The sequence below is a fragment of the Mastacembelus armatus genome, chromosome 6 (assembly GCF_900324485.2).
Source record: "Mastacembelus armatus chromosome 6, fMasArm1.2, whole genome shotgun sequence".
Lineage (NCBI taxonomy): Eukaryota > Metazoa > Chordata > Actinopteri > Synbranchiformes > Mastacembelidae > Mastacembelus > Mastacembelus armatus.
In genome coordinates this window covers 19884073-19910932 of record NC_046638.1, presented here as the reverse complement: position 1 = coordinate 19910932, position 26860 = coordinate 19884073, and the positions used below count along the sequence as shown (strand labels likewise).

Sequence of the window (26860 nt, the reverse complement as noted above, 5' to 3'; positions counted from 1 at the left end):
CTTTTCCATTTCACCACTGATTAAGTATCAGATCTTGATTCTGCTATATTTGCACTTCATTAATAATAGGTAAATTGGCATATTTTATGAAGGAACAGCAGACTCTGCAAGGAAAGTGTGGCATTTTGAGACAACTGGATACTGCAACATGGGTCAGAGAACCTGTCAAATGTGTCTTATATGTACCGGATATCATTTGCAAAACATGATGAAGCATGATGGAGCAGAACTCAAGGTGAAACTTTTGCGTTCTGCTTGTTTCATCTTGTGAGAGTGTTGTGAAGTGCAAGAAATGAGTAGACAGTGCATTGTTTGTCACAAGAAGATTTAATACACGGTGGCTGTAAGCTATTGATTGTTATCTGCTAGTCTGTCATAATCTAAATGTGAATCACCCTTGCCTCAAATGGTGTTAACATTCACTTGATCACCAAGAAAAAAAAAAGCACATGAAGGATTGAATAGTTAGAATAGTTACGGTAGTATGTTATTTATAGTAAAACTTTTCTCAGAGAACAAAATCTGTGGACATGGGGATGGGTTCCTGCCACAACCTCTGCATAACTGTTTCTTGGCGCTACATATATAATAAGACAGACTGTCTGCACTGACTAACATACCAACATGACATTCACTGTAGAACGGTTTGGACTTATTTTTAGTATACTCAACTTATTTTCTGGGGCATTCAAGTAAACACTCAGTTCACAACTTGTGTTGGAAGACAAGATTTTTCCCACACCATCTTCCAAATAGCACATGCCATTCCCATTACACAAGTTGGCTCAAAATCCCATCGTTAGACTATTCAAGCACATTAAATCCTTAAGCACTTTAATACTAGTAGCACGAATGTGTGTAAGGGCATGTTATGTGTTGTAACATAGCTCTGCATATAGACCTGGTTATCTGTATAGATTTTCACATTGAGGCAGAAGCAGAGATTAATCTCTCAACGTTTTAATGTTACTGAAAACCCTGAGAAGAGACTGGTTGTGGTGTATAAAATGTCACAATGAAAACCAATTAAAATGTTTTCTTTATTAACAAAATAAACACGCGTGTGTCCCAACATTCAATGACTACAGGTACCAGAATGCAGCTGGGCTGTCAGTTTCAGTCCAGCGCTGTACAGCTGTACTGACGAAGAGCACATTGGTAGAGGGGCTGACTATCTCAGTGAGTTCACGAGTTTTATTTTTAGACATCTATCGTGTGTGTTACCAGATGTAATGTGTCTGTAAGCGACGGTATTTGTTTGTGCGTTTATTCGGTTTTAATGGGTATGATTTGACTAAGTTCTTACCGGACATGCTAGCCTACATTAGCTTGAGTTAGCTAACGTCAGGTAGCTAGCGTTAGCCCTCGGTAAACGTTCAGTGTAACCTGGAAGTAACATTAGCTAGCTTGTAGACCTGCTCCCTGACAAGTCTTTTCTTCTTCCGCTGTGCCAGCTTCCTGTGTAACGTTAGCTAACGACGGCCTGGTGGGAGATAACGTTGCCTGTTTGATTTATAAATTAGTGTCATTTACCACTTTGCCCGGTGTCGTTAATGTTACAGGGCTATGACGTTAGCTGCGCTTAACGAGCTCCCCATTGTCACACGAAGCAACGTAAGCTGTCAGTGAACGCGTCACCGTGTGAACCGTGCACTGCATGGTGTGAACGCCTGTCTTTTTGCTCTCTGTCCCACGCAGTTTTCACTGCTTCAAGCATGGACCAAGACAATAATTCAGAGGTCTGTACATACTAATATTTGTGTGTGAGTGTATGTGCCTGTGAGTCTGAGGGAGAGGGTGGGTGTGTTGCGGTGATGTTTTGCCAGATGTTCTGCTCTCACTGGGGTGAGGGGACACACTGGGCAGTTTGTATGTTTTATGTGTAAAACAGACATTTTTCGATCATTGCAATTACCAAGTTATATGCAATCTGCAGTCTGTTTTCACAGTCCAGTTAGGCTTGCAAAGAAATAATCTCTTAATATTGTACTGATGTAAATATGCCTGTTGTCTAAGATCTTGTCTTCTTTGCTGATGTCTCGCAGGATGAGTCAGTCGGCCCATCAGAGGATCCATCAGAGGAGGAACTGCCATGCCTACCTCCAGGGCTCTGTAAGCTGATGTGCCTTACACAATTTGAATACTGAATTGCATCACAAAGACCATACTCTATTTTAAACAGAGCAACTGTTTGCTGTGTCACTGTTTCTGTTGCACAATTTTACATAATATGCAGTATTTTACAATTTTGTTTAATTTCAGATAGTTAGTCAACTTGATGGTGTATTGCTATCATTGTTATTTCTCATTGAAATGGTAAATCTGTGTTATGCAGTAATAGTAAAAGTCTAATAAATGCTTTGCTCTGTACAAAAAAGGGAATATTTTTATTCTGTTGTAGTGCTACCGTCTGGATGTAATACCATAAATATGCAGTTTTACTGAAGCAGATACATCTACTTCTTTTATTACTGTTACACAGATATCTTTTGCATTTTTTACAGACTCACAAAGTATAACTCTCTTGTATGTTCTGATTATCTTTTTAGTGTCCCTGATTCCCCTAGATTTGTCTTTTTAAAAACTGTAGCTCTCCATCTTTAGTAGAAATGCTGCATGTGTGATGCTCAGAATAAATAGGGATGTAAATTGCTAAAACCATCGGTATTTCATTTGAGAAAATGTAGAATTCTAGATAATATAATCCTATATATTATTGCAGTTATATTAAGACATAATTTCCTCTAATTTCCTTTTGTTTCTGTTGTTCTATTGTCTAGCGGATGGTGAAGCAATGGAGTTGCTTTGGCAGTTGCGAGCTCAGCGCCGTCAGTTGTCCCCTGAGCTCCCAGAGACAGTGACCCGTCTTACTGCCCCAGATGGTAGCCTCTTATACCTGGTGGGCACTGCCCACTTCAGTGACAGCAGCAAAAAGGACGTGGCCACGGTGAGCCAGTGAGAATTTACGGCAAGATTTGTACACTGTAGAATGCCATTTACACCCTTTTGAGAGGTGATATGCTGTGAGTTGTCAGTGAAATAATAGAGTCATTCTGTGAATGGGGAAGTGTTATGTTGTAGCAAAAGATGATGAATTGACTTTGCCTGTATAGGCTTTATTGTAATTAGGCTGGAATTTGTATTTTGCAGAGCATCATTTTGTCTTTTATTCATCCATGTTTTTTTTGTCTTTATTTTCTCTCTCACTGCTCTTTTCAGTTTGTCTAGCACACTTTTGCGTGCTCTCTTGTTCTTTCTCAGTCTCTTATCTGACATGACATGCCTTCTTTCTCACTCTCTCTCTAACTCTCTCACACAGACGATCCGTGCTGTGCAGCCAGACGTGGTGGTGGTGGAGCTGTGCCAGTACAGGGTGTCAATGCTTAAGATGGATGAGAATACTCTGCTGAGGGAAGCCAAAGACATCAACCTGGATAAAGTCCAGCAGGCCATCAAACAGGTCAGGCTTTTAGAATGGCGGGAATTTCCAATGGGAAAAAGAGAAAGAGCAGATCAAATGAAGAGACAGAAACAAGAAAAAAGATGGATTAGAGATAGAGAATGAAAAAAAAACAGTGAGAATATACTATATGCTGAATGAAGCAGAAATGCTTTGACTATCGAAACAGATTTCATCCTGAGAGGGAGGGACAGTGAAGGGAATTGCAGCACATACTCACTTTTAAAGGTGAAATATACTCAGTATGTAGTTCATGAGAGGTGGTGTATGGCCTCTCTGCAGGCTGTAGTTGGTGCTACTACTGAACAGCACTGTATTTAGCCTAGACTGATTGATATAAATGGGTGGAGAAAAAAACACCACCTATCAATGGAACTTAATACAATTCAACAGTAGCATGAACTGTTTTGTCTACTCTGTCTTTCAAAACTATGTTTATATAAGTGCCTTAAATTGAAGACGTTGGGACACTGCCAGTATATTTAAATATGTACACTTAACAAATGACCACTAAAAGCATATCTGCTTCTCCGAGACTGCTAATTCCTGCCCTCTGTGTTTGTCAGAATGGTCTGATGTCTGGCTTGATGCAGATTCTCCTACTCAAAGTTTCAGCTCACATCACAGAACAACTGGGCATGGCTCCTGGAGGAGAGTTCAGAGAGGCCTTCAAAGAGGTAAAACATTAGTAAAACAGCAACAGTGGGTGATTATTTAAATGTTTGTTATTCTCTTTTTTAATACTTGAAGTTTTTCTTTTCATACAGGCAGGAAAGGTGCCTTTCTGTAAATTTCACCTCGGTGACAGGCCCATCCCTGTGACATTTAAGAGGGCTATTGCTGCTCTCAGTCTGTGGCAGAAGGCCCGTCTAGCTTGGGGTCTTTGTTTCCTGTCAGATCCAATCAGGTATAAACTCACGTAAAACACTTCTGTACTGTCTTTTTCAGTCTATTATTCAAATCACTGTTAAGAAAAAAAGTTGGATTTTACACCTGGTTCTGAAATAAGAAAGAAGAAAACAAACATTTCTTCTGTTTTGTACATGATTTCCAGCTTACTTTATCACACTGTGTTATGTTTCAGTAAAGAGGATGTTGAGAAGTGCAAACAGAAGGACCTACTAGAGCAGACCATGTCCGAGATGATCGGCGAGTTTCCTGCTCTGCACCAGACCATCGTGGCTGAAAGAGATATCTACCTCACACACACGCTTCGCCAGGCCACACGCTGTGTCGAGGCCCCCCCTAATGCCCAAAGTATGTATTACAGTGCTGAGTAAGCTAGTAATTACATTGTTTTCACTTGTTTGATCAAGTACATGACTATATAGACTTAAGAGTATAAAATTTTAGCTGACATAGGTATTGGATATGTCAGATTAAGACTGTTAATAGAAATGCTTAGTCATATTTAATATGGAGCAACCCCAAGATGTTTTCACTCTGTTGCTTCACTTTTTGTTAACTTAAAAACTCAATTTGAATTTGTCAAATCTAGACACTTATATTAAAGATGACCCTTAGTGTATGTGATCATTTCTGAATCTTGTTTTAAAAAAACACAGAGACTTTCTCTTTCTTAGAACAGATAACCTTTGATTTCATGCATGATGACAAAAGTTTTGAGTTTTGTAGAAGTGTAGATTGTTTATGTAACAGAACATTTGACACTGTTTTGTAGAAGTGCCTGCTGTAGTGGTAGGAGTTGTGGGAATGGGTCATGTACCTGGCATTGAAAAGAACTGGGAGAAACAGCTCAACATTAATGAAATCATGAGGTATATTGGTCTTGTTGTCACACAACACATTGTGGAGATTTGGTAATAGAAACCTACTGTAATTGTGTCTTGACATTTCCTCTGCTGTTCTTTATCTTACTATCCTCAGTGTTGCACCCCCCTCACGTTTTGGCTGGGTGCTGCGCACAGTCATAAAGGGCATCATGATGGGAATGTTGGGATATGCCTGTTACCGTGCTGGAGGGAGTTTAGGTCGAGCCCTGCTGTCTGTACCTGCAATCCAGTCTGTACTGGAGACTCTGCGGCCAACACCTGTTTGACCCCACTGGTATTTTCTAAGCCATCAGTGACACAACCTTTGATTCATGAAAACAATGCATCTATCACCAAAGGCCTTATAAACAGCAGGTGAGGTGAGGCTGGAGGAAAAGGTTTACCAGCCAACACTATGAACTAACAAGGACCACAGGGGGCTAAAGCCCCCCCACCTCATATTGATGTCCCTGTAGATACAGCAGGGCTGTACTGCCAAAGAAACCATGACAGTACTTTATTTTGTGCAAATTGTGTATTTTGTAAGGTTGATAAATGCCAGTAATTTCCCTTTGAATAGATTTAAATTTACCCGGCTGTTGCTTCTGACTTAAACACAGAGATTTAATTTGATTTGAAGTATCATCATAATTTGCTTCTCCCACCTGTTCTGATATGACTGAGCCATGTTTTTGAGAGGCACACTTTTCTAGCGCTGTCTTCTTATTTCTTCCTCCTAACTGGTGCCATGGTAATTGGCACATTTTAAAGTCCAGCACTTTATAAGACTGGTAGAGTCTTGTACTATACATGCATCTTATAGAAGGGAAAAGGAAGTATAATATTATGTCAGTCATAACTACAGTAATCAAATTAGAAAACTATAATCTCATAAATCTATAATAACCTTCAATGTCTAAATTGAAAGGTTAGCAATTCACGACGTTATTTAAACATCTACAGTTTAAAATCCATCTTCTTCAACCCACATACAGGATCAGCATAAGAGAAAATGTACTTATTTCCTATGTGCACGGTCCTGCCTGCATCAACAGACAAGTGCCTCATGTTGCAGCTGTAAGGGCTAATGGTGAACGAAATGGAATGGAAAAATTTGTGTTATATGCATCTTACTCATACTACCACCAAATGGATAATGCAGCTTTGTAACATTGTGAGTTTTCCTTAACATAAAATACATTAGACACATTTTATAAATACTATTGCCCCAGATACAGACATTCAACTCTGTTTTTAATGGTACTATGGCCCTCTTGCTCATATATTCAACAGAGATCTGAAATAGAACAGGTTTAAATCTGCCTCCACATTAGAAATGCATTAATTATGTCACCTGCATATTTGATTGTACCCTAAATATGAGCCACATTCATGTTTAGGCTCTAACTGGCTCCATCATTGAGTCAGACTCCTTAACACAAAAGTATGCATCCTATACAGAAAGGCATCTCAAAAAACCCTCACATCTGACGTTCAGTTCATCAGCTGTTTGTGTTGTTACAATATGCATTACCACTTACTGGTCTGACTCCAGTGTAAAATGACAACAGGTATTTAGAAGATACAAAATGAAATAGTTTCACATCACGTGACATTTGTTATGGACTTGTTTTGGCTAGGATGACTAATAAGTTTTGTCAGAGCTGAGAGGTGAAGCCTTATACTGCTATCACTGCTGCCTTTGACCTTCAGATCGCCGCCTCTTCTGTGGCTGTTTCCACCAATACTGACTTGTATCCAAAGTACAGAGCTTCTTATTGCACATGTATAAAAATGGCTAGATGACATCCCAGGACCTATATCATGTGGGAGATCATTTAGATGTATTTATATGGTTTGGGGTATTATCCAGTGAATTTCTATGAGGCTTAAATAACTAAAGCCCTGTCATTTCATCTTACAAACACTTGTGAAGTATCCACACATGAAGCTTACTGAGATTATCTGTCTTCCAACACATACATTTATTTTCTGGGGATATCTGAATAGTGAGAATGTGGAGGACATTAGTCATGCAGTCTTGCCTCTTAGTTCCTCAGCATAATACATTCATGCTCAAAACATACCTGTATGCGTGAGGTTAACAGGAAATATGTATGAGCATATGCTGTATTACCATTGTCGTTAACACACCAATCAGTGAATCCTAAAGTCTGTAATGCGTTACAAATGCATTTTAAGTAAAGACAAACTATATTTGCCTCAAAGATTATGTTTTTGTCCCTGTTACTTGTTGTACTGCAAAGATTGTATGTAATTGTAATTTAAATGATTTTTGAATAATAACGATTATTATTGTTATTGTTATCGTTTAACCTTATATTTTGATATTCATTTCGGTACAAACTGTACCGTTTGTTTCTTGTCGGACCAATAATGATGTTACACCGGCGTGTCTCGCAGTGTTATGAAAGCATGATTACAGTTACAGTGCGCTGTAACTGCGTCAGTGATTCCAAACAGATGGCCCTGTTTGGATGGCTTACTTAAGACCTCGGCTGGGACCGTCGCGCATCTTTCTCCCCGTTGTGTCCGTGTTCAGGCTCGTCGGCTCGGCCAGGATGGACGACATGGGTCTAGCAATGAGCCGTACCCAGCTTGAACGGCTCGACTTTGACAACGTCGTTCTGAAGAAACTTCCCCTGGATCTGTCCCAGGAATCGGGCGTGCGGCAGGTGAAAGGAGCGTGTTTCTCCCGGGTGAAGCCACAGCCGCTGACCAGTCCTCGGTTCGTGGCTGTGTCGCCTGAAGCCCTGGCGCTGCTGGGGCTCGACGGAGAGGAGGTCATGGACGATCCGCTCGGACCCGCGTATCTCAGCGGCTCCGAAATTATGCCTGGTTCTGAGCCCGCTGCACACTGCTACTGTGGGCACCAGTTCGGCCAGTTCGCCGGGCAGCTGGGAGATGGCGCAGCCTGCTACCTGGGGGAGGTGAAGGTGCCGCCCGGCCAAGATCCCGAGCTGCTGCGGGAAAATCCGAGCGGCCGATGGGAGATCCAAGTGAAAGGAGCCGGACTGACGCCTTACTCCAGGTACAATGGGATATTTTCTGTGTCACTTTGTATAGAGACGGCAAACGTTAACAAAATACTTTGATTCCACTTTTTAAAGTTTATTCATAAGCAGACTGGGTCAAAGAGATGCTGTGGAACCCCTTTGGTGACATCCAGAAAAATATTCCTTGGTCACAACTTAATAATGTAGTGGAATAATACATAATAATACTTCTCTGTGTATCAATAGCACGTCTGACCGTTATAGTACTGTGTTGCAATGACTTCAGTAATCACTCATAATTGTGGACTTCATGTCCCAGATGTGACGAAATGCTTGTTGTTTTGGATTTAACACTGATTAATATCACAGGGATAATAAACCAATAATAATATCTATGAATTTGTTTTTACAACTATGACAGGCGCTGTGTCAGCGGTCTGGCCGCACAAATGCGCATAATCTATCTGCAAAAAGCTTTACTTAAGTTAAATGATATCAATAAATCCCTGAGCTCAGTATCGTGAACGCTGGAGCCGATGAGTACGGTGGCCGACAAGGGCAAACGCGCTGCAAAAGAGAAACGCGCTGCAAAAGAGAAACGCTGCAAAAGAGAATAGTCTCCCCCCCCCCCCCCCCCCCCCCCCCCCCCCACGTCTCCCAATGTTGTATGACACTTTTGATCCAGTAAACAAATGTAACAGAACATTGTTAGCATGTTAGCACATATTAGCACATGAGAACAATCATCAGAGGTCGCTCATTCTGTTGCAATTCAACACTATAACCTGCGTCATTACGCAGCCTCCAAAATGAGACGTGACTTATATCGCTACCCCTGAGTTCGGGGTCCCCCTATCGGCCTGGCGCACTTCCGTTGTGTTCTCTCTTTTGCAGCGCGTTTCTCTTTTGCAGCGCGTTTGCCCATTGTGTTTTCCTGTTATGTAGAATTGAAATAAATAATTTCACAAAAATTAGTTGTTTTATAACCTGAAGAACTTACTGTTTCCACTGCTGAAGCCTCCTTGAATTAGATTGTACACAGACAACATTCAGGATAAATATAAATAAAGGTTTTAGGTGTGTGAGGTAGGGACTGAAATCAGTACCAACCTGCATCATGGTTTGCATTTGTTTTTTTTTTTATATATTTCAGCAAAAAATTTTAAAAAACTGCAAATACATTGTTTTTCAGCTTTTTTAAAGTTACTTTAATTTTACTATTTTTGTCATTTGACTGCTTTTTTATACAAATAATCTAAAAGATAAAGATCAAGCAACTACAGTAAAATCTGAGTTATTTACTGTAAAATTATATATATTAGATTTTTTTACAGTTTATATTTAAAGATGCTACAGGGTATGAACTAGCCATCAACAGCTTGTCTCTTTTGTGACATGGCCAGGAATTTCATTTCTACACCTTAATAGGAATATATATTTTGTAAGTGCCAGATGAGTTTTTGATGATTTTTAAAGACTTAAAGACTTTAAAGACATAGTTAAAGACTTAAAGACTTGAGCTGCAGAATCTGCAATATGCCCCATAGACTTTACATGATCTGCCTATTCTGACCACTCCAGACAAGCTGATGGCCGAAAGGTGCTACGCTCCAGTATAAGAGAATTCCTGTGCAGTGAGGCCATGTTCTTCCTGGGCGTGCCCACCACCAGAGCAGGCTCTGTAGTGACCTCTGACAGCACGGTCATGCGGGATGTGTACTATAGTGGGAACCCTCGCCATGAGAAATGCTCTGTGGTCCTCCGCATTGCTCCCACCTTTCTCAGGTGATTGCATATTGTCCACGTTTTATCTGTCGTGGCTGCCTGAGGCTTTCATATATGCAAAAAATACATTATTGTGCTCTTTCCTTGCAGGTTTGGATCTTTTGAAATCTTCAAGAAGGCAGACGAGTTCACAGGCCGTCAGGGTCCCAGCTATGGACTTGACGAGATCCGAGGTCAGATGATGGATTATGTCATTGAGATGTTTTACCCTGAGATCCAGCAGAACTACCCAGACCGAGTGGAGAGGAATGTGGCATTCTTCAGGGAGGTCAGAGCAACTAAGTGACACTCTCTCCCACCTGTCAACATGCAAATCTCAAACAGTGAAACAGCACTTTAGCATTAACTGAACAGTAAGACTACTGCGTATTACAAGGTTCATTCATATCAGCATGTAGTCAGTTGAAGACCTCACAGTTTGAAATCCAAAAACATTTGAATCCTCTTAAGCAGCTGTAGGTAGTTCAGTGACTGCATGTGCTGTGTCACTGCCGTCTGCTTTATATGAGATTAAGGTAATCTGGATAGAGACTTTTGACAAAGTAATCATGTACTTAGTCACATCACCCTTCCTACCTAGGGATTGCTTTCATATTCAAATGTTTTTGGGCATACAATACAGCACACTATACTGTAAGATCATGCCTGTTTGCAGGTGATGCTTCGCACAGCTCGACTCGTGGCGCAGTGGCAGTGTGTAGGTTTCTGCCATGGAGTCCTGAACACAGACAACATGAGCATCCTGGGACTCACGCTAGACTATGGTCCATATGGCTTTATGGACAGGTCAGACATTTACAGAGTATTGAAGACCAACTGGTCGGATTGATCCAGTACTGGTTGTGATTGGTCCTATTTTGGATTAATTATTATATAATAATGAATATGTATTTTGTACCGCTATTTTTTTAACATGGTGATAGAGGAGTCAGTTAAAAGTGTAGTGACACACTGATCATTGATCATTGATTGTTGTAATATTACATGTGGGTATGATGTGTCATTCATACACCAGATTATAGAAGTGTGTCTCTCTCAGGTTTGATCCAGATTTCATTTGCAATGCCTCGGACAACTCGGGCCGGTACTCCTACCAGGCTCAGCCAGCAATCTGCAGGTGGAATCTGGTGAAATTAGCAGAAGCCCTTGCTCCAGAACTGCCACCAGACAGGGCCAAGGCTGTTATGGACGAGTACCTGGACCTGTACAATGACTTCTACCTAGAGAACATGAGGAAGAAACTGGGCTTATTGAGAAAGAAGGAGCCTGAGGATGAAATCCTGATCACTGAGCTGCTGCGGACAATGCACAACACAGGTATAATGGGAGTTTGAGAGCCTTGTGCTGCTTAGCAACCACGTCTAATACAATAGCGTTTAATTTCGGCAAACAGTTTAACAAAATAATTTGTTGATAAGGTACCACATATAAAACATGAAAATATTTAAATTAACACTAGGGAAAAATGATCTGTTGGACCATTATTCTAACATTTTCTACCCCCCTCCTGCAGGAGCTGACTTCACCACCACTTTCCGCAGTTTAAGTCAGATTTTCTGTTCCACTGAAGGGGAAAGTGTTGGAGAAGAGGATTCTGTCAAACAAGCCATAGACCTCTTGCTGGAGCAGTGCGCCTCCTTAGAGGAGCTCAGAGCTGCTAACAAACCCACTATGGATCCACGGTGAGCTAGCCAAAGCCATTATATACAGACCACACAATAAGTTCTGGCTCTTTACCAAACAGAGACTATTTAGTCTTATTAACCAAACTTTAAGTACTGCATTTTAAAAACTGAAGGGCAAATTTAAATAAAGCTTCTTGTGGATATTTAAGGTTCTGGGAACATGAATCCTAATGTTATTAGTGACCCCACTGACATTTCCTTTCGTACCACCATGGGCTCAAGGTGCAAAAGGTGCAGGCAGATTACACCATTTACACCATGTACATGAATGTGCTCATTTTGTGGGCTATGGGCTCTTTTCCTGCCACCTTTAGGACAAACATAGTTTGTTTTTGTACACTTGAGGAAAAGCCATAATAACAAAATGATTACCATTATGAACAGATGGTCTACATTTTTGTTGTTTGGTGCAATACACTTTACAACCTCTGGGTGCCACTATGGGAATTTATATTTTCACTGTGTTTTTTTGATTATGTGGAGAGAGAAAATAAAAATGATGCATTACAGTGTATCAGCATCCAAAAGCAACATTATTTGAAGTTTTTTTTTTTTTGTCTCCCCAAGGGAGTCATGGGACAGCTGTACACCTAAAATTGCCAGCACTGTCATATCACCTTTTAAAGTTATGTGGCGAAAGCATTGGCAAATGCTTCCCTAAATACACATCCAGCTGTGATGGCAATTACCATTCATTTGATGTCATGTTTCCAAACACCTGGTGAATATTTTTTTTCAGGCCTAGTCCGAACAGTATATTTGCAATCCTGAAAAGAAAAACAGTGAGCTTGAAGATGCCAAAGAGCTCTACAGACCGGCAGAGTTGTTTTATAATACTGTGGGTTTGTCACAGTACACATAGTCATTGATCCATAGTTAATATAAAACATGGATTCTTGCAGCTTTTATATCATTTCACTGAAACACTAGATCTGTAGGACTTTACTTTGTACATACTTCTAACCTGACTGCTCTACACGTAACAGTGCTTGAGAATATATATATATTTTCACTGCCCATCTTCTGTATGTGGTAAAAGTTTGTGTACAATACTCTATGAAAAACCTTTAATAAGTGGTATTGTTTTTGGAAGCATAGAGGTATTAGTCTGCTCACTTTTAGATGTAAACATAGATTTTTTTCCTAACCTAATCTTGATTTTGTGCATGTAAACATAGTGGAAGTGAAAGATAATCATGTCTGTTTATTTATTTTGATACCTCATGTTCACCACAAAGCGTCAAATAACAGATGAGACCTGGATTGACAGCAGTCTTTCTCTGCTTGTCTCCAACATGCTGTTGAAAATTATAATTGTTGTGTTTTCTTATTTGTGTTGACAGCGAGCTGGCGATGCTGCTCTCCATGGCTCAGAGCAACCCAGCATTGTTCCAGATGATCTCAGACAGGATGACAATAGCGAGGCAGTTAGAGAGACTCAGCAGACTGAAAGACCTGATGGAGACCAGCCAGGAAGAGCTGAAAACCAAGCAGGCTGACGAGTGGAGCTGCTGGATCACACAGTATAGGTGAGATAGAGGTAGAAAGGTATCCAGAGCAAATTATGAGAAAGCTGAGCTTCAGTTGGCATGGGAAAACAACAGCGAGGGGTGGAGGGCCTGCATCAACCGGATGAGCATTTTTTTGTGCGTGGATAGTCAAGGGTGGAAGTGTGACTGATAAAAGATGTGAACAGAGAGAAATAGGAGGAAATGGGGTGTTGAGGCTGACATTGTTCCACTACTGTAACCCTCTGACTGAGTGTTTTCTGTTATCACTGCCACAGGAAGCGTCTGGCTCATGAGCTGGAGGGCCAGAGTGATGTGCAGGCTGTGCAGGAGGAGAGAGTGAGGGTGATGGACAGCACCAACCCTCGTGTGGTGCTCAGGAACTACATTGCCCAGAATGCAATAGAAGCTGCTGAGAATGGAGACTTCTCTGAGGTCATGTTCTGAACCACTCTGTGCTTTTGACATTTTTAATGCTAATTTATTTTATTCTAATTCCCGTGTTCTGGTTTTGACCATATTGCATCTTACCAAATATATAACTTTGACAAAGCTTTTTTTTTTTTTTTTTTTGTTTTTTACATTTAGAGACTTCAAAATGAATACCAGACAGTACTCCCCAGACAATTCCCTATAGCTCTCTTCAGCATTATCCATAATTATTCACTTTCATGGTGTTCACCTGCTCTGTCTTCCTCTTGTGCTGCAGGTCGAGCGGGTCCTTAAGGTTTTGGAGAAGCCTTTTTCTTCCCAGCCTGGTCTGGAGCTTCCAGCATGGGTGAGCAAGGGTGGCACCACCGAACTGGGAGAGAGGGATGAAGGTGAAGAGCAACAGCAAGGGGCAACGCCTACTTCTACAGCCAGAAATCCTGTCCCTTATGACAGCAAGCCCCCAGCTTGGGCCCAGGAAATCTGTGTCACATGATCTTCCTAATTACTTCCCTGAGCATTAGCCTGCCTGCTGAAAACGACAAGAGAGTTTACTGGGCATCATATTTTATACCTGCCAGCACAAGGCTCTCAAATTGGCAGGCAGAATCAGTGAAGTTAGCACGAGGCATGACACCACATAGGTAGCCGGCCTGATCCAAAGCAGACAGGGAATGAGTTTGGTGTTACAAATGCAGTGTAACCTTGCCATGTCTGGTGAAAAGCTTTTGTCCTTGAATGAAGTGGCTTTTAAGCGACACATTTCCTCAGTAGTTTGGCACTTCATCTTAAATCAGGTTGTTGCCTTAATGGGCCTTAATGTCAAAAGGGACTTAATGTGAAGAGTTTAATTGGCAAGCAGTTAGCTGGGCCGCCCTTTAAAATGCAGTTTATGACATATACTCAGACATTTTTTAGGTCTTGTGACCTTTTAGCTTTACAAAGAAAAACACTTTTAACTTGTCCCCTGCCTGTTCTGTGTTTGGTCAGCTATTAATGACGACTCAGACAGCAAGTCCTCCCATGACCAGTCTGACTCTGACAAACTATGGTGTGTCACCTCAACATATACCAAATAACATGATGCGTATGTGTGAGAGAGATAATGATCTAGGCATGTTTGTCGGTGATAGGGTGTGACTGCACTTGATCAAATAAGCTGCAATAGATCAACACGCACAATATATTCTCTTTTAATTTCATTTCTTAATATCGTATGTTAAGTAAGTGTCAAAACTACACTTAGTGTTGAGTAGAGGTAAAAAATAAGAACTGTGTATTTGACTATTTTAGTTCAGCCGTGACTATGCAAAACCCCTTTGGGATGGTTATGTTGTGCCACAAACGTGATGCTATCAGGTATGATTCTGTGGTACTGCAAGAGGAACAAACAATTCATACCCATTCATGACTTGTTTTTATTGTAGTGTCTCTGTAGGGCCTGTATCAACAACTATTACTTGCACCATTTTAAACCTGGAGCAGCCTTTTGGTTTGGAAATTCTGTTGTTGTCATCATAATGAAAGTTGTATATAAACTTGTACCACATTAAGAAATGACAGAATTGTATGTGAAATGAGATTATGTTCCAGAGCTACTAAATATGAACTATGGGTCTCTCTCTTTCTCTCATTATAGCCTTAACTCCTCTTAATAAACTGAACACTCAGAAGGACATGGTGTCGTTTTTATTTAGCACCAAATACATACCTGACTTAGCTGCCTTTGCATTTTACAAAATGAACTTCACATTCCTGTGTTCAGGTGGGAGATTACTCTGGATGACACACGCAAATCTATTCCACTTCGTATAAATACCACACAGACTGAGTTGACACTGTAAACATTTAGTGGTGATGGAACGGTTTCGTTGCTTTTTTTTCCTGGAGACATGACACTGTCTAGTATTTGTCTAACCACAGGTTTTTACATAAAGTAGCATACTGCAGAAACTATTTCTCCTGGTCTGGGCGTGGATAAAACTCATGTCCTAGCAAGCCCCAAACATTTGCTTAGCCTACTGCTCCAGAAAATTGTACAACACAGAGGAAGACAAGGATTGCCCATCAAGTGAAACCTAGCAAAGCATATTGCCGATTGTTTTATCCACATTGTTTTATTGCAGTGCGCATCTACCGACGTATTTCAAAGTGACGCTGTCGGCACGTCTCTTGTTACACACATTCCAGGCTCATTTTCACCTTTAATTACAGGCCTACAGCAAGACTCGGGAGTGGCTTTTGGTAACCCCAGGGTGCGCCCTGAGTAGCTGACGCGCAGAGCTGCGCAATGATCGAGGGTGAGCGCATAGGTGGGATCTGGAACAATGGGCGTATAGCGACGGAAGAGACACAACAATCATATTACCTCTCCTAGACTCATTGTTGTGATTTTTAATCAGTAACATGTCCAAACGAGTCAGACCCGGTTATTATCGCCAAGAAGTCAACAAAACCTCATGGGAAGTACCGGAGCGGTACCGGGACCTGAGGCAGGTGGGAACCGGGGCGTACGGGACAGTATGGTAAGTGAGAACTGCTAATGCTGTAATGCTGATCGCGCTGATGGTTTGTGTAAAGCACAGTAACAAAGGCAGTGACGGCACAGATGGTGCCATACAGGCAGCCTGTCGCACAGTGCCACAGCCAAACAAAAGAAAAAGTATCTGCGCCCCGGCGAACACATGCTGCTTCACTTCCTCATATGATGGAGACACTCGCACGACACATTGACTTCACTACAATCATGCTTACATGCTCTGACTATTCAATTGCGAACTGTGTGGCTGTGAGTGAAATATGTGCGCTCGTCCACGTTTTCACAACAATGAAAAGCTGCTTTTCAAGCACCTTGGTGCGTCTCGCAGCATGCGACCCCTTTGTTATCACTGATTAACTCTGTGGGCGGGCGCTAAACTGCTCCAACTGACTGACTGCAATTTACTAACACGTGAACAACTTTGACAAATTGTGGTGGGATACAAACTGGAGATGGAGCCGCTGCTACAGCCGGAGATCACTGCTGGATTTAACAGATGAGGGGAAGGGGGTATGGGAGGGGATGGGTTTGGACTTTCGTGATCAGAAAAAGATAGAAAAAAGAAGTTTCATACAAAGAGAGGAGTTGGTTAAATGATAATAGGAATATCCCTTTTTCCCTGGATTACAGGAAAGTCCCTAGACTAGATTAGGGTATAGTAGTTGTAGTGTTCACTGAAAGATATTACATATTTTTTTTGGCTTACACTTTGGATATATTCTGTCTTTCAGCTCAGCAGTGGACGCCAGAACAGGAGCCAAAGTGGCAATCAAGAAACTCTACAGACCTTTCCAGTCTGAGCTCTTCGCCAAGCGGGCCTACAGGGAGCTAAGGCTTCTCAAACATATGAAACATGAAAATGTAAGACAGGAAGGCATCAGTTTGTAGTTAAGGCTCTCATTAACTCTCATGGACTTATTTTTATATGTGCGTAATTTTACAGTACTGACTAGATAGAGTTTGACAACTAAATTGTCTTTCATTTCCATGGGTAAAAATGAAAATTGAAAATATTTCTGTTAAAATAAAACAAAGGACAAATGAATTGATTTCCACCTGTAAAATGTGTATGTCTATGTGATGCAGGTGATTGGCCTGTTAGATGTCTTCACCGCTGACCTCTCCCTGGACAGATTCCTTGACTTGTAAGTGCAGTTTAGGGGATATAGTAGCAATGTAACCTGTAACATTCAGCCCAGTTATTTTAAAGCTTCATGCAGCTGATAGTTTCCTTCTTATATGTTTTTGTCTTTAAGTTATCTGGTCATGCCGTTCATGGGGACGGATCTTGGGAAACTGATGAAGCTGCAGAGGTTGTCAGAAGAAAAAATTCAGTATTTGGTTTATCAAATGCTCAAAGGGCTTAAGGTGGAGAACTCTACTTTGATCTACTTTCGGGGATTACTTTATTACTCTGTGTTGAATTGTTCTGTTGATTATATTCTAACCTTATTATGTTCTTTTATTACAGTATATTCATTCTGCTGGTATAATTCACAGGGTAAGTTGTCTTTTATATCGATGAAGTATATTTCCACCACATGTGTGAGACAGAGTTTGTGTTCACATGTTCTCATGTAACTGAAAAGGGAGTTGGTGTTTTATTGCATGTCCATCCACTTTATATAATAACACTCAGTTATGACACAGTTTAAGTTTCCTCTTGCTTGTTTGCTACAGACACAGTCACAGTCATAGGTTGCCTTTTCCTTTGAACTTTTGCAGGACCTCAAACCAGGAAATCTCGCCATCAACCAAGACTGTGAGCTCAAGGTGCAGCTGCACACACCCTGATAAGCCAAGCAAACACAATCAGCCATGTGTCTTCAATTTAAAATATTTCATTTATGGTGTTCCTGTTGAAAAGGGACAATCTGTAACTGTAAAGTCATCCATGTGCCGCAGAGAACTGCATTGTCATTATGTTTATTTTTATTCAATTTCTTTACACTTGACTTATTGCGCCACTATGACCCTGATGTAAATTTTGCTGTGTCAAACTCTGCTGTATTTTCTTTCATTTTCTTTAAGATCTTGGACTTTGGTTTGGCACGGCAGGCAGACAGTGAGATGACTGGGTACGTGGTGACTCGCTGGTACAGAGCTCCAGAGGTCATCCTGAGCTGGATGCACTACACCCAGACTGGTAATGAGTGGGTCTTGTTCAGTGCACCACATTAGCTCTGAATTCTCATGTTAAAATGTAGAATGAATTTGGTGGTTTACTATACTCAGCTCCGGTTTTTCTAATTCAAATTCCACTAATGAGCTTTCAAACCACAAGAGAACAGGTTGAGTCTAGTTCCTTTCATACCTTTCCTAAAAACAAATCTTGCACTTCAACTATACTTGCAGTGCATTCTGGTCTACTGATTCAGCAGTCAGTAGAGACATTAGCAGTTGTTCCCCTTCTATGACAGATATACATTAGCAGGTATTCCTCTTCTATAACAGATTGACAGGTGTGCCTTCAGGATTGTGAATAGCTAGAATGTCAGTTAGTGGGAAAACCTCACAAATATAAACTGGGCGCAGAAGAACATTTTATGTTGCTACAAACACCTGACTTCAGTGGAGTCAGATGGTAATATTACATATGATACACTATGTGAGTACCTTAATTATCACAGACTCTTTGTTTGTGAGCTTATGTTTTTTATGTTGCTAATTTCTGGCCTCAACTGCCATGTAAGCTGAAATGTGTCTTTTCTCACTTCCTCAGTGGACATTTGGTCTGTGGGCTGCATCATGGCAGAGATGCTACAGGGGAAACCTCTTTTTAAAGGCAGCGACCGTATCCTTTTACCATAATGGACTTTTCAGTAAATGACCATTTCCCGACTGCTGTAGAGTGTGAAGTGCTCTACAATTGTCATCTTAATCTATTTGAATCTGTTTCAGCCTACATTTTTTATGTTGTGGATTACTTGGCCTTCACTGAGCTTATGTTTTGTTTTTGTTTTTTTTTGTTTTTTTGAAACTTGTTCTCTGTGTGCGACTCATATAAAGATATAAAGACCTATGAACCTTGACCACCCCTGCTCCTCAGACCTAGATCAGCTGAATGAGATCATGAAGATCACAGGAACACCGACTCAGGAATTTATATCAAAACTAGAATCTGAGGATGTGAGTGTAGACAAATAAAAAAACTCAAAAATACACTCCTTGAATTTGTAGCACCCAAATGTACCACCAAGCCATCCAATTTAGCTCTATAGTAATAAACAGTAATTAACTTTGGAACATATTTGTTTAAAATAAAACTTCATGTTCTAGGCCAAAAGCTACATCAGGAGTCTTCCAAAAGTGGAAAAGAAAGACCTCCAAAAGGTGTTTTCCACAGCTAACACGCAAGGTATGATACGCCTTTTAATTTGATATGTTTTGATTTTGACCGTCATGCTCGATTTGGTTTCCTGTTTCTCTTCTTTTCTCATTCTGCTTTTTCTCCTTTCACAGCTGTGGCAGTGCTGGAGCGCATGTTATTGCTGGATCCACAGAGCAGAATAACCGCTGCAGAGGCGCTTATGCTGCCATATTTCTCAGAGTTCAGAGAACCAGAAGAGGAGAAGGAAGCACAGCTATACGACCACTCACTAGATAACACAGACCGGCCGGTGGACCAGTGGAAACGTAAGGATAAAGGGAAGAGGCTGTTGGATCAATCATGGTGCAAGGAAGTCAGGAAGATCAGTAAAGTACTGAGGATGTAACCTTAGAAGGATGGAGGCTAAAGTGGAAAAGAGGAAGATAATATGAGCTGCTTTCTTCTATTGATCATTGTGCTTCTTTCTTTAGGTCACACCTTCACAGAGATCTTGACCTTCAAACCAGTTGTGCCTGAATCCAAGGAAACCTCACTGTAGAACACAAAGAACTGGCTGTGCAGCAAACTCAGCAAACAAACTAACATGTTTTCCCATCTTTACCCGAACCGGGAAAACTCCCTAATGAATGCCCACAGATTCTGTTCTCTTCTAACTGCAAGCTGCTGTGTTTTTGATGGCTCCTACTTGTGGATTTGACTTGATAGCTTGCATCTTGACTCTATTACATGCATTAAGATGTTGTCAGCACTTCCTACACCAATGAGGATGATGCAAAACTGACTTATGTCAGATAATAATATTTTTTAATAACTAGCTTAGCAATCAAGGCATTACATTTAAAATCAGTTGCATGATTTTAGTTACTTTTCCAAGTTCAGTTTCAGTCAAAGTGGTACATACACAGCATCATTAATAGAAATATTGTAGTCAACCTATTAATACATTTCTTAAAGAAACCATGGAGAATATTGACAAGAATGTTCTATTTTATTTTTGGGGGGTGGCTTTTCCATCAGGGATTCTTTGTCCTTGAGATACTTTTAAATTGATTTGTTTGGGTACTTTTGTGTGTTTGCGTGTGTGTGTGGTCTTCGTGACTGTTGAGACCTTGTCATTCCACCCAGTGGCCTTAATGATAACGTCAACATAACACTGCTGAGCTGCCAATCATTTGAAATCCACCCCTGCACCATCTGCATGTCCACATTTTAGATTCAAACCAAAAACATGTTACTTTAACTTGAATGTTTTTTTTAACAGAAAGTTGCACAAAACAAATGTGTGATTTTTGAATTCATGTCTGTAGCACCACTCATGCAATTTTATTATTAAACATTTTTTTGAAAATAATGCACATGCATTGATTTTAGTTCAAACAAATAGACTTAGGCGTGTCATAGAATACTGAGTAACATCTATACAATGCTGTTTATCAGGGGGCATTTCACTTTTGTGTTGCCCCCATCAACGACCACTAGGTGGCAGCATGTAGTGATGTTGTGGTTAGAGTGAATTTGTAGCCTTTGAGTTAATACTGTCTCAGTTTGGTCCATACTGAATTAGCTCTATAAATTTCAGATGAATTTCCCTGAAATTTATATGCAAGGCCTCCAAAAGATAAACAGTACTGACTGTAGAGGTCCCGCTGAATTTTCCTCTTGCTCCTCCAGCAGATATAACTTCTCAGTTATTCAGTGAAATATCGTCTAGTTGTCTAGACGGCAGAAAATTTAATACAGACATTCATTGTTCTTGTACACTGTCCTAATTTTGGTCACAGTCGAGGTTTTTTTATAATACCTTCATCAAGTCAAAACAAGTGGCACTCCAATCAACCTCAGCTGTATTTTGTGTTCAATTCCTACCAGCTAATGTCAACATATTAAAAAGCCAAGCTAAGATGAACATGGCAAACATTACACCTATAACATCAGCATGCTAGTGTTTGAATTATGAGCATGGTAGGATTCTGACATTAGCATTTAGCTTAAATGTCCTCAAGTCCAGTCTTGTTATTGTCCTTTGGAAGGTTAGAGTCAGAGATTAGCTGTCATAGTAGTGGTTACAATGATTTATTGTATGGCTTAAACAATAATAGCCATATTTTTATTTAATATGATGGATGACCTTAAGTAACAAATGTTTATACATTCTTGCAAAATGCCTGTTTGAGTTTAGATTCTGCTCATTCCTCCACATACATTCTCCACTGCTGGGTGTTCACTTAACAAGCTTGTCTTGACTGACCTCCAGATCCTTGACTCCCAAGGGCGACTCCCCTGAGGACGAGCTTCCTTTCTGGGCGCAAGCTCCTCCAAATCAAACCCAGGAAGCATAGTGTGTCCTCGATACTTACAAACACACACACACACACACACACGGCTGGGGTTCTCCAGTACAGTTCACTAAAGAGTCAGAGTTCTGCTGTTCTTCCAGACAGGAAAACAGAGAGAAAGCACATTTTTTTACCCCACAACCTCTCTTTTTTACACAGGCACACACATACATACATGCACACACACACACACACACACACACACACACACACAGCACATGGACAGACTGCTCTCTCTTGTTTGTTGACCCTGCAGTTTATTTTCATACATTTTCATCCAGGTAGCGTATTTCCTAATACACCTAAATATAGAATTCATGTGTGTGAATACACAGATACACCTGGCATGCACATTTGGGTACACACAAACAAATACACACACACACACATGCATCCATACACTTTAGTGTGACTGACCTAGGACTGAGTGCTGGAGGAATGGTAGCAATGTCAAAACACTCATCTGACCTGGGTCACTCTTTTTTCTACATGTGGGATATGTTTTAAATGTGTGTTTATTTTAAGTTTCCGGTGTTAAGATATGTGACTGTGAATGTCATCTTAGTCAGAGGATCAGCACTGTCTGTCCCGAGATTCTTCATTTTGCACAGTATTACTAAGAGCTAATTTTGCATGAAAAGTTGAACTGTTCAACATTCAGAGCCTGGAAACTTTTCAGTTTCTCTTATTCTTCTCATGGCAGGATCTCTGAAAGCTAATGACCTGATAAATAGAAGCCAGTGCTGACATTGTAAGAGTGAAATCGGCTCTTTATTTCCATCCAAGCTCATCGGTTTTAATTGAAATGAACCACAACAACAGAGCATCATCAGTGACACTGTTTATTCTCCAAATAATTGGTGTTGTCATGTCCTTGCTGGAGATCAAATAAACAGGGCTCAGCAGAGATAAATTGATTAGAGTTTTACCAGGAGGTGAAGTGAAAATCTGTCAACTCGCTGAATGTCCTTGTCTTTGCAGGAATTTACATAGATTGATATTTTTACACAGCAGGGTATTTATGTACATGATGTTCACCATGTGATTTTTTTTTTGCTTGGTTCCAGATGTCAGTTCAGATCTGTGGTGCCACTGTTACTGCCGCTCTGTGGCAGAGGCCTGTGCTTCCTCATACATGGCTACGTCCGTCAGGGATGCTGTTAAAAACATTCTCTACAGGACGAGCAGAAACATTTTTAGCACATGCTTCTGCAGCTACACAACAAGAAAAATGGTATGTGATGGTGCACCAAATGTGGCTCTTTTATTAGTTTTATTTTTGGGCTTGCACACACTAGTGTTTAACAAGTCTACTTTTTGTCCAGATTTAAAAGAGAGGAAATGATGCTTAATCATTCCACAAGCCTGGCTAGTTTATATGTTTTCTTTCAGTTTGCTTTAGTGCGTGAATACTTGTGTTTGTTGCTTTCCACTTCCAGTAATTTTTTTGTTTGTTTGCATATCTGTCCCAGTGTTTGTGTGTGTGTGTGTGATGAGGTCTAGCAGAACTCTCAATAAAGTGAGTCACATGGCCCAACATGCATTAGCTTCTGTCTAACTCGTTCACCCTTCTCCCCTCAAACGTTTTTCCTGTCTTTACACGTGCCTGCGCCCCTACAGTATCTCTGCCCTGATCTTTGTAAGACATACAGTATACAGAGGCACACGTGTTTGTGCGAGCCTTCAGGAGGAGAGGGGACCTGTCGGGAAAACTAGAGGAAATCCACAGGCTTACAGGGAGCTGGTAAAACCTTGGTGGGTGCACCAGGACTTGGCTGGGTGGAAAAAAGGAACTAGGTGGTTTCAGATGTAATGATAAGCCAGAGAAAGAGGAGAGAAATGAAAGAAAGCATGGAGCATGGAGATATCAGATTAGAAATAGAGGACAGGCAAGAAAAGAGGTATGGAGATATCAGATTAGAAATAGAGGACAGGCAAGAAAAGAGGTATGGAGATATCAGATTAGAAATAGAGGACAGGCAAGAAAAGAGGTATGGATGAAAGTAAAGGAAGGGAAGATGAAAAGAAAGACAGCTGAAGGCTCAAGAGAGAGCCCATCTCTTCCAGAAGGGGCAGTTTAGTTTACATTAGCTCATTCATTAGCCATCCACCCGCTGTTTGAAGACTTCTATGAGTGCATGCCACAGATTGTTATCCCTCTCCCAGGACAACTCTCTCTCCATCTGTGATGTGTTGATGTGTGGCGCTCTGGTGTGTCACATTTAGAGAGGCTTTAACACCATTAAAGAACACTCATAGGCATCTGACCCACACAAACGACAGCATCCAGCTGCTGAACTAAGGCAAACTACTGTTGTTTGCTTTCAAAGGCTACAGCATTTACACCGAAACAGTAGAGTATACTGTAGGGGCAGCATGGTGGATGAGTGGTTAGCGCTGTTGCCTCACAGCAAGAAGGATGTGTGGAGTCTACATGTTCTCCCTGTGCTTGCGTGGGTTTTCTCCAGGTACTCTGGTTTCCTCCCACAGTCCAAAAACATGTATGTCAGGTTGATTGGTGACTCTAAATTGCCCATAGGAGTGAGTGTGAGTGTGTGAGGTTGTTTGTCTCTATGTGGCCCTGTGATGGACTGGTGACCTGTCCATGGTGTACCCCTGTCTTTCACCCAAAGAGAGCTGGGATAGGCTCCAGCTGATCCCTGGGACCCTGGTTAAGGAGTAAGTGGGTATAGAAAATGGATGGATGGAGTACACTGTAAATAAGGCACAAGGGCTTTAGAAGAGGAGGACTCCTCATGGAACTCACAGGGTAAAAACAGTGAATTACCTGTATTTATGTAAGTTGACTGTATATCATTCCAGGGAATGAAGAATTATGTTGAAATTGGTTATGTTGTCAATAACAAAAGTTAGATAACAGATTATGTAAACAAATATTGTTATTACACTAACACTATTTAAAATCATGTGGATTCCTTTTATACTGGATTTTATTGGCTAGACAGTCACAGGACAATGTTTGGAGAGACTGTAGCAAATTAATTAACCTAAAAAAATGTAACTGAATACCTGAAATGTATAAAATTTCCTGCTGTTTTCAGATTAAGTTATGTTACCAGAGGCTAATAAAGGCTTTTACAGTCTGTGTGAACAAAGCTGTTTACTTACTTATTTACAGATTTCTTTTTGCACTTTGATTAGCTTTTTTATGACAAAGTTCACTTTAAAGCACACTTTAATTCTTGACGTCAGCAATCCAGATAGCAAGTGTGTATCAGTGTTGAAGCAAAGCTGTTAATAGCGAGGAAACATAACTCTAAAAGTGCAATGTATCAAACTCTCAACTCTTGCAGAGTTGAAAGACAGCTATTAAATGTTTGTAGTTTCCTCTTAGACAGATACAGCAGCTTGAATTCATTCTGTTGAATTGGATTCCAATAGTGACAAACTTTTACAGTGGAAAAATGTATCAAAACACCCACAGGAATTTGTATAATCCACTTCGCTGCTGTCCATCTGCATGCTCAGTATGATCAGTTTCTTCTTTTCCCTGCATGAGATCAATAAAGTTGTTCTTATCTCATTGTAAACTAAACCAGAAGCCTTGCAATATGTTCATATTCTGTGGGTACCCTTGTAGATTCCCTGCAGGTGAGCTAAGCTTAGAGTTTAAAGTAAGCATTACAAAAGATAACTTACATAATGGTCAGACTAGACTCAACCTTAAATAATAAATCTTGATTGATTTTATGGCGAAGTGGGCACGAAACCTTAGTGGTGACTTCAGTGTTGACCTCAGCAGTGACCTCATTGAGAGTCACAACTTCCCGAATGTTATCCTTCACTATGAGCAATAAACCAGCCAAGGAAAGGGCTTCAGCTGAATCATGTGTACCTGGCTCTGGGATGAAGGATCCCATTATGTCACAAGGCTGGTGTTTGTCTTTTTGAATTAAGGAGAGCTGCTTCTGCGGCTTGGTCAAGGTTAGAAGGAATCTGAAATGCCATACAGAGGGAGCAAGACCTGAGCAAAGGCAACATATAAAGCAAGATTGAAAAAAATACAGGCATGGGCTGGAAAGTTCCCACCACCTGTTATCCAGATTTCAATTACTTATCTAGCTGAGTAAATGTCAGGTTGCTTCCTTTGTGTTTTCTCTGTTAATGAAATGATAAATTATTTTCCTCCAGTCCCTCGTATGAGTGAAAAGGAACACAGAACCTTGGGAAGGCTGAAATATAAACAAGCATTATCGCACAATGGTGGATGAGAATATACCAAGAAGTCAAAGCCCTTAAAGTCAGTTATATAAGCCTTCAAAATCTTCTGAGCCTCCCCAGCTTGATGTGTTTAGAGCTGATGATTGCTTTCAGTTGTACACTCTTACTGGGAGAGTAAAGCGTAACACAATCCATTGCATTTTTTTTCCTCACTAAGACCCATTCTGTCTGAATTAAGGAAACTCTGACCGACACTCATGCACCAGTGTAAGGCAGCAGAACAGACCCTCTTTTCCAAGGGGGCTTGATGACGATGGCAAGGAATGTCAGCATCTGTGCTGGGGATATTTTCTGTTTTATAGCTGTTTTCTCAAAGATGCCTGAGTGTTGTGGTGAGAGCACAGGGCCTGGGCTGAAGTCCCAGTCTCTCTACCTCATGTCTAGCCACGTGGATAGGAGATACCAAACCAGACATAGTTTCTAATCTAGTCACCACAAGTTAATAAAAAGACAGTGTGCGTATGATTTCTTTGTGTTATTCTCATGTTTCTTTTTTTTTTCCTGCAGAATTCCTGTTTATCACTTGGCTCTTGTTTATAGGCCTTGCTCCCATGACAGGATGCTGGATATCTGGTTACTCTATAAATGTTTTTCTACTGTATAAGAAGCATAAATGATATTATTATATGATACACTGCATCATGTAATTGCTCTGTAAACAAACTTTACTGACATGGGGCATAGGGAATGAAAGCAGTGGAAACTGTGTGGGAAAAGAGGGGCATGATTGATAAAAATAATCTCTGTGAATTATGG

At 40.7% G+C, this 26860-nt stretch overlaps 3 protein-coding genes across 3 annotated transcripts; all 3 read left to right on the top strand.

The window, feature by feature from the left end:
- Nucleotides 1-1119: 1119 nt before the first annotated feature.
- trabd (TraB domain containing) lies at nt 1120-7463 on the top strand. Its single transcript, XM_026310948.1, has 10 exons — nt 1120-1179; nt 1699-1739; nt 2046-2112; nt 2781-2947; nt 3320-3460; nt 4027-4137; nt 4228-4367; nt 4545-4717; nt 5142-5238; nt 5348-7463. The coding sequence occupies exons 2-10, from the start codon at nt 1716-1718 to the stop codon at nt 5517-5519; spliced, it is 1092 nt and encodes a 363-aa protein (XP_026166733.1). The 5' UTR covers nt 1120-1179; nt 1699-1715; the 3' UTR covers nt 5520-7463.
- Nucleotides 7464-7730: 267 nt separating this feature from the next.
- Nucleotides 7731-15332, top strand: selenoo1 (selenoprotein O1). The gene is made up of 9 exons (XM_026310946.2): nt 7731-8284; nt 9831-10034; nt 10125-10302; nt 10690-10820; nt 11074-11351; nt 11548-11716; nt 13063-13248; nt 13506-13662; nt 13937-15332. Exons 1-9 carry the CDS (start codon nt 7731-7733, stop codon nt 14159-14161), a joined length of 2082 nt encoding a protein of 693 aa, XP_026166731.1. The 3' UTR covers nt 14162-15332.
- Nucleotides 15333-15710: 378 nt separating this feature from the next.
- On the top strand, nt 15711-20877 carry mapk12a (mitogen-activated protein kinase 12a). The gene is made up of 12 exons (XM_026312427.1): nt 15711-16181; nt 16927-17056; nt 17282-17340; nt 17452-17563; nt 17667-17696; nt 17921-17968; nt 18227-18341; nt 18918-18989; nt 19245-19324; nt 19475-19553; nt 19658-19831; nt 19997-20877. Exons 1-12 carry the CDS (start codon nt 16063-16065, stop codon nt 20062-20064), a joined length of 1086 nt encoding a protein of 361 aa, XP_026168212.1. The 5' UTR covers nt 15711-16062; the 3' UTR covers nt 20065-20877.
- The last annotated feature ends 5983 nt before the right edge of the window (nt 20878-26860 follow it).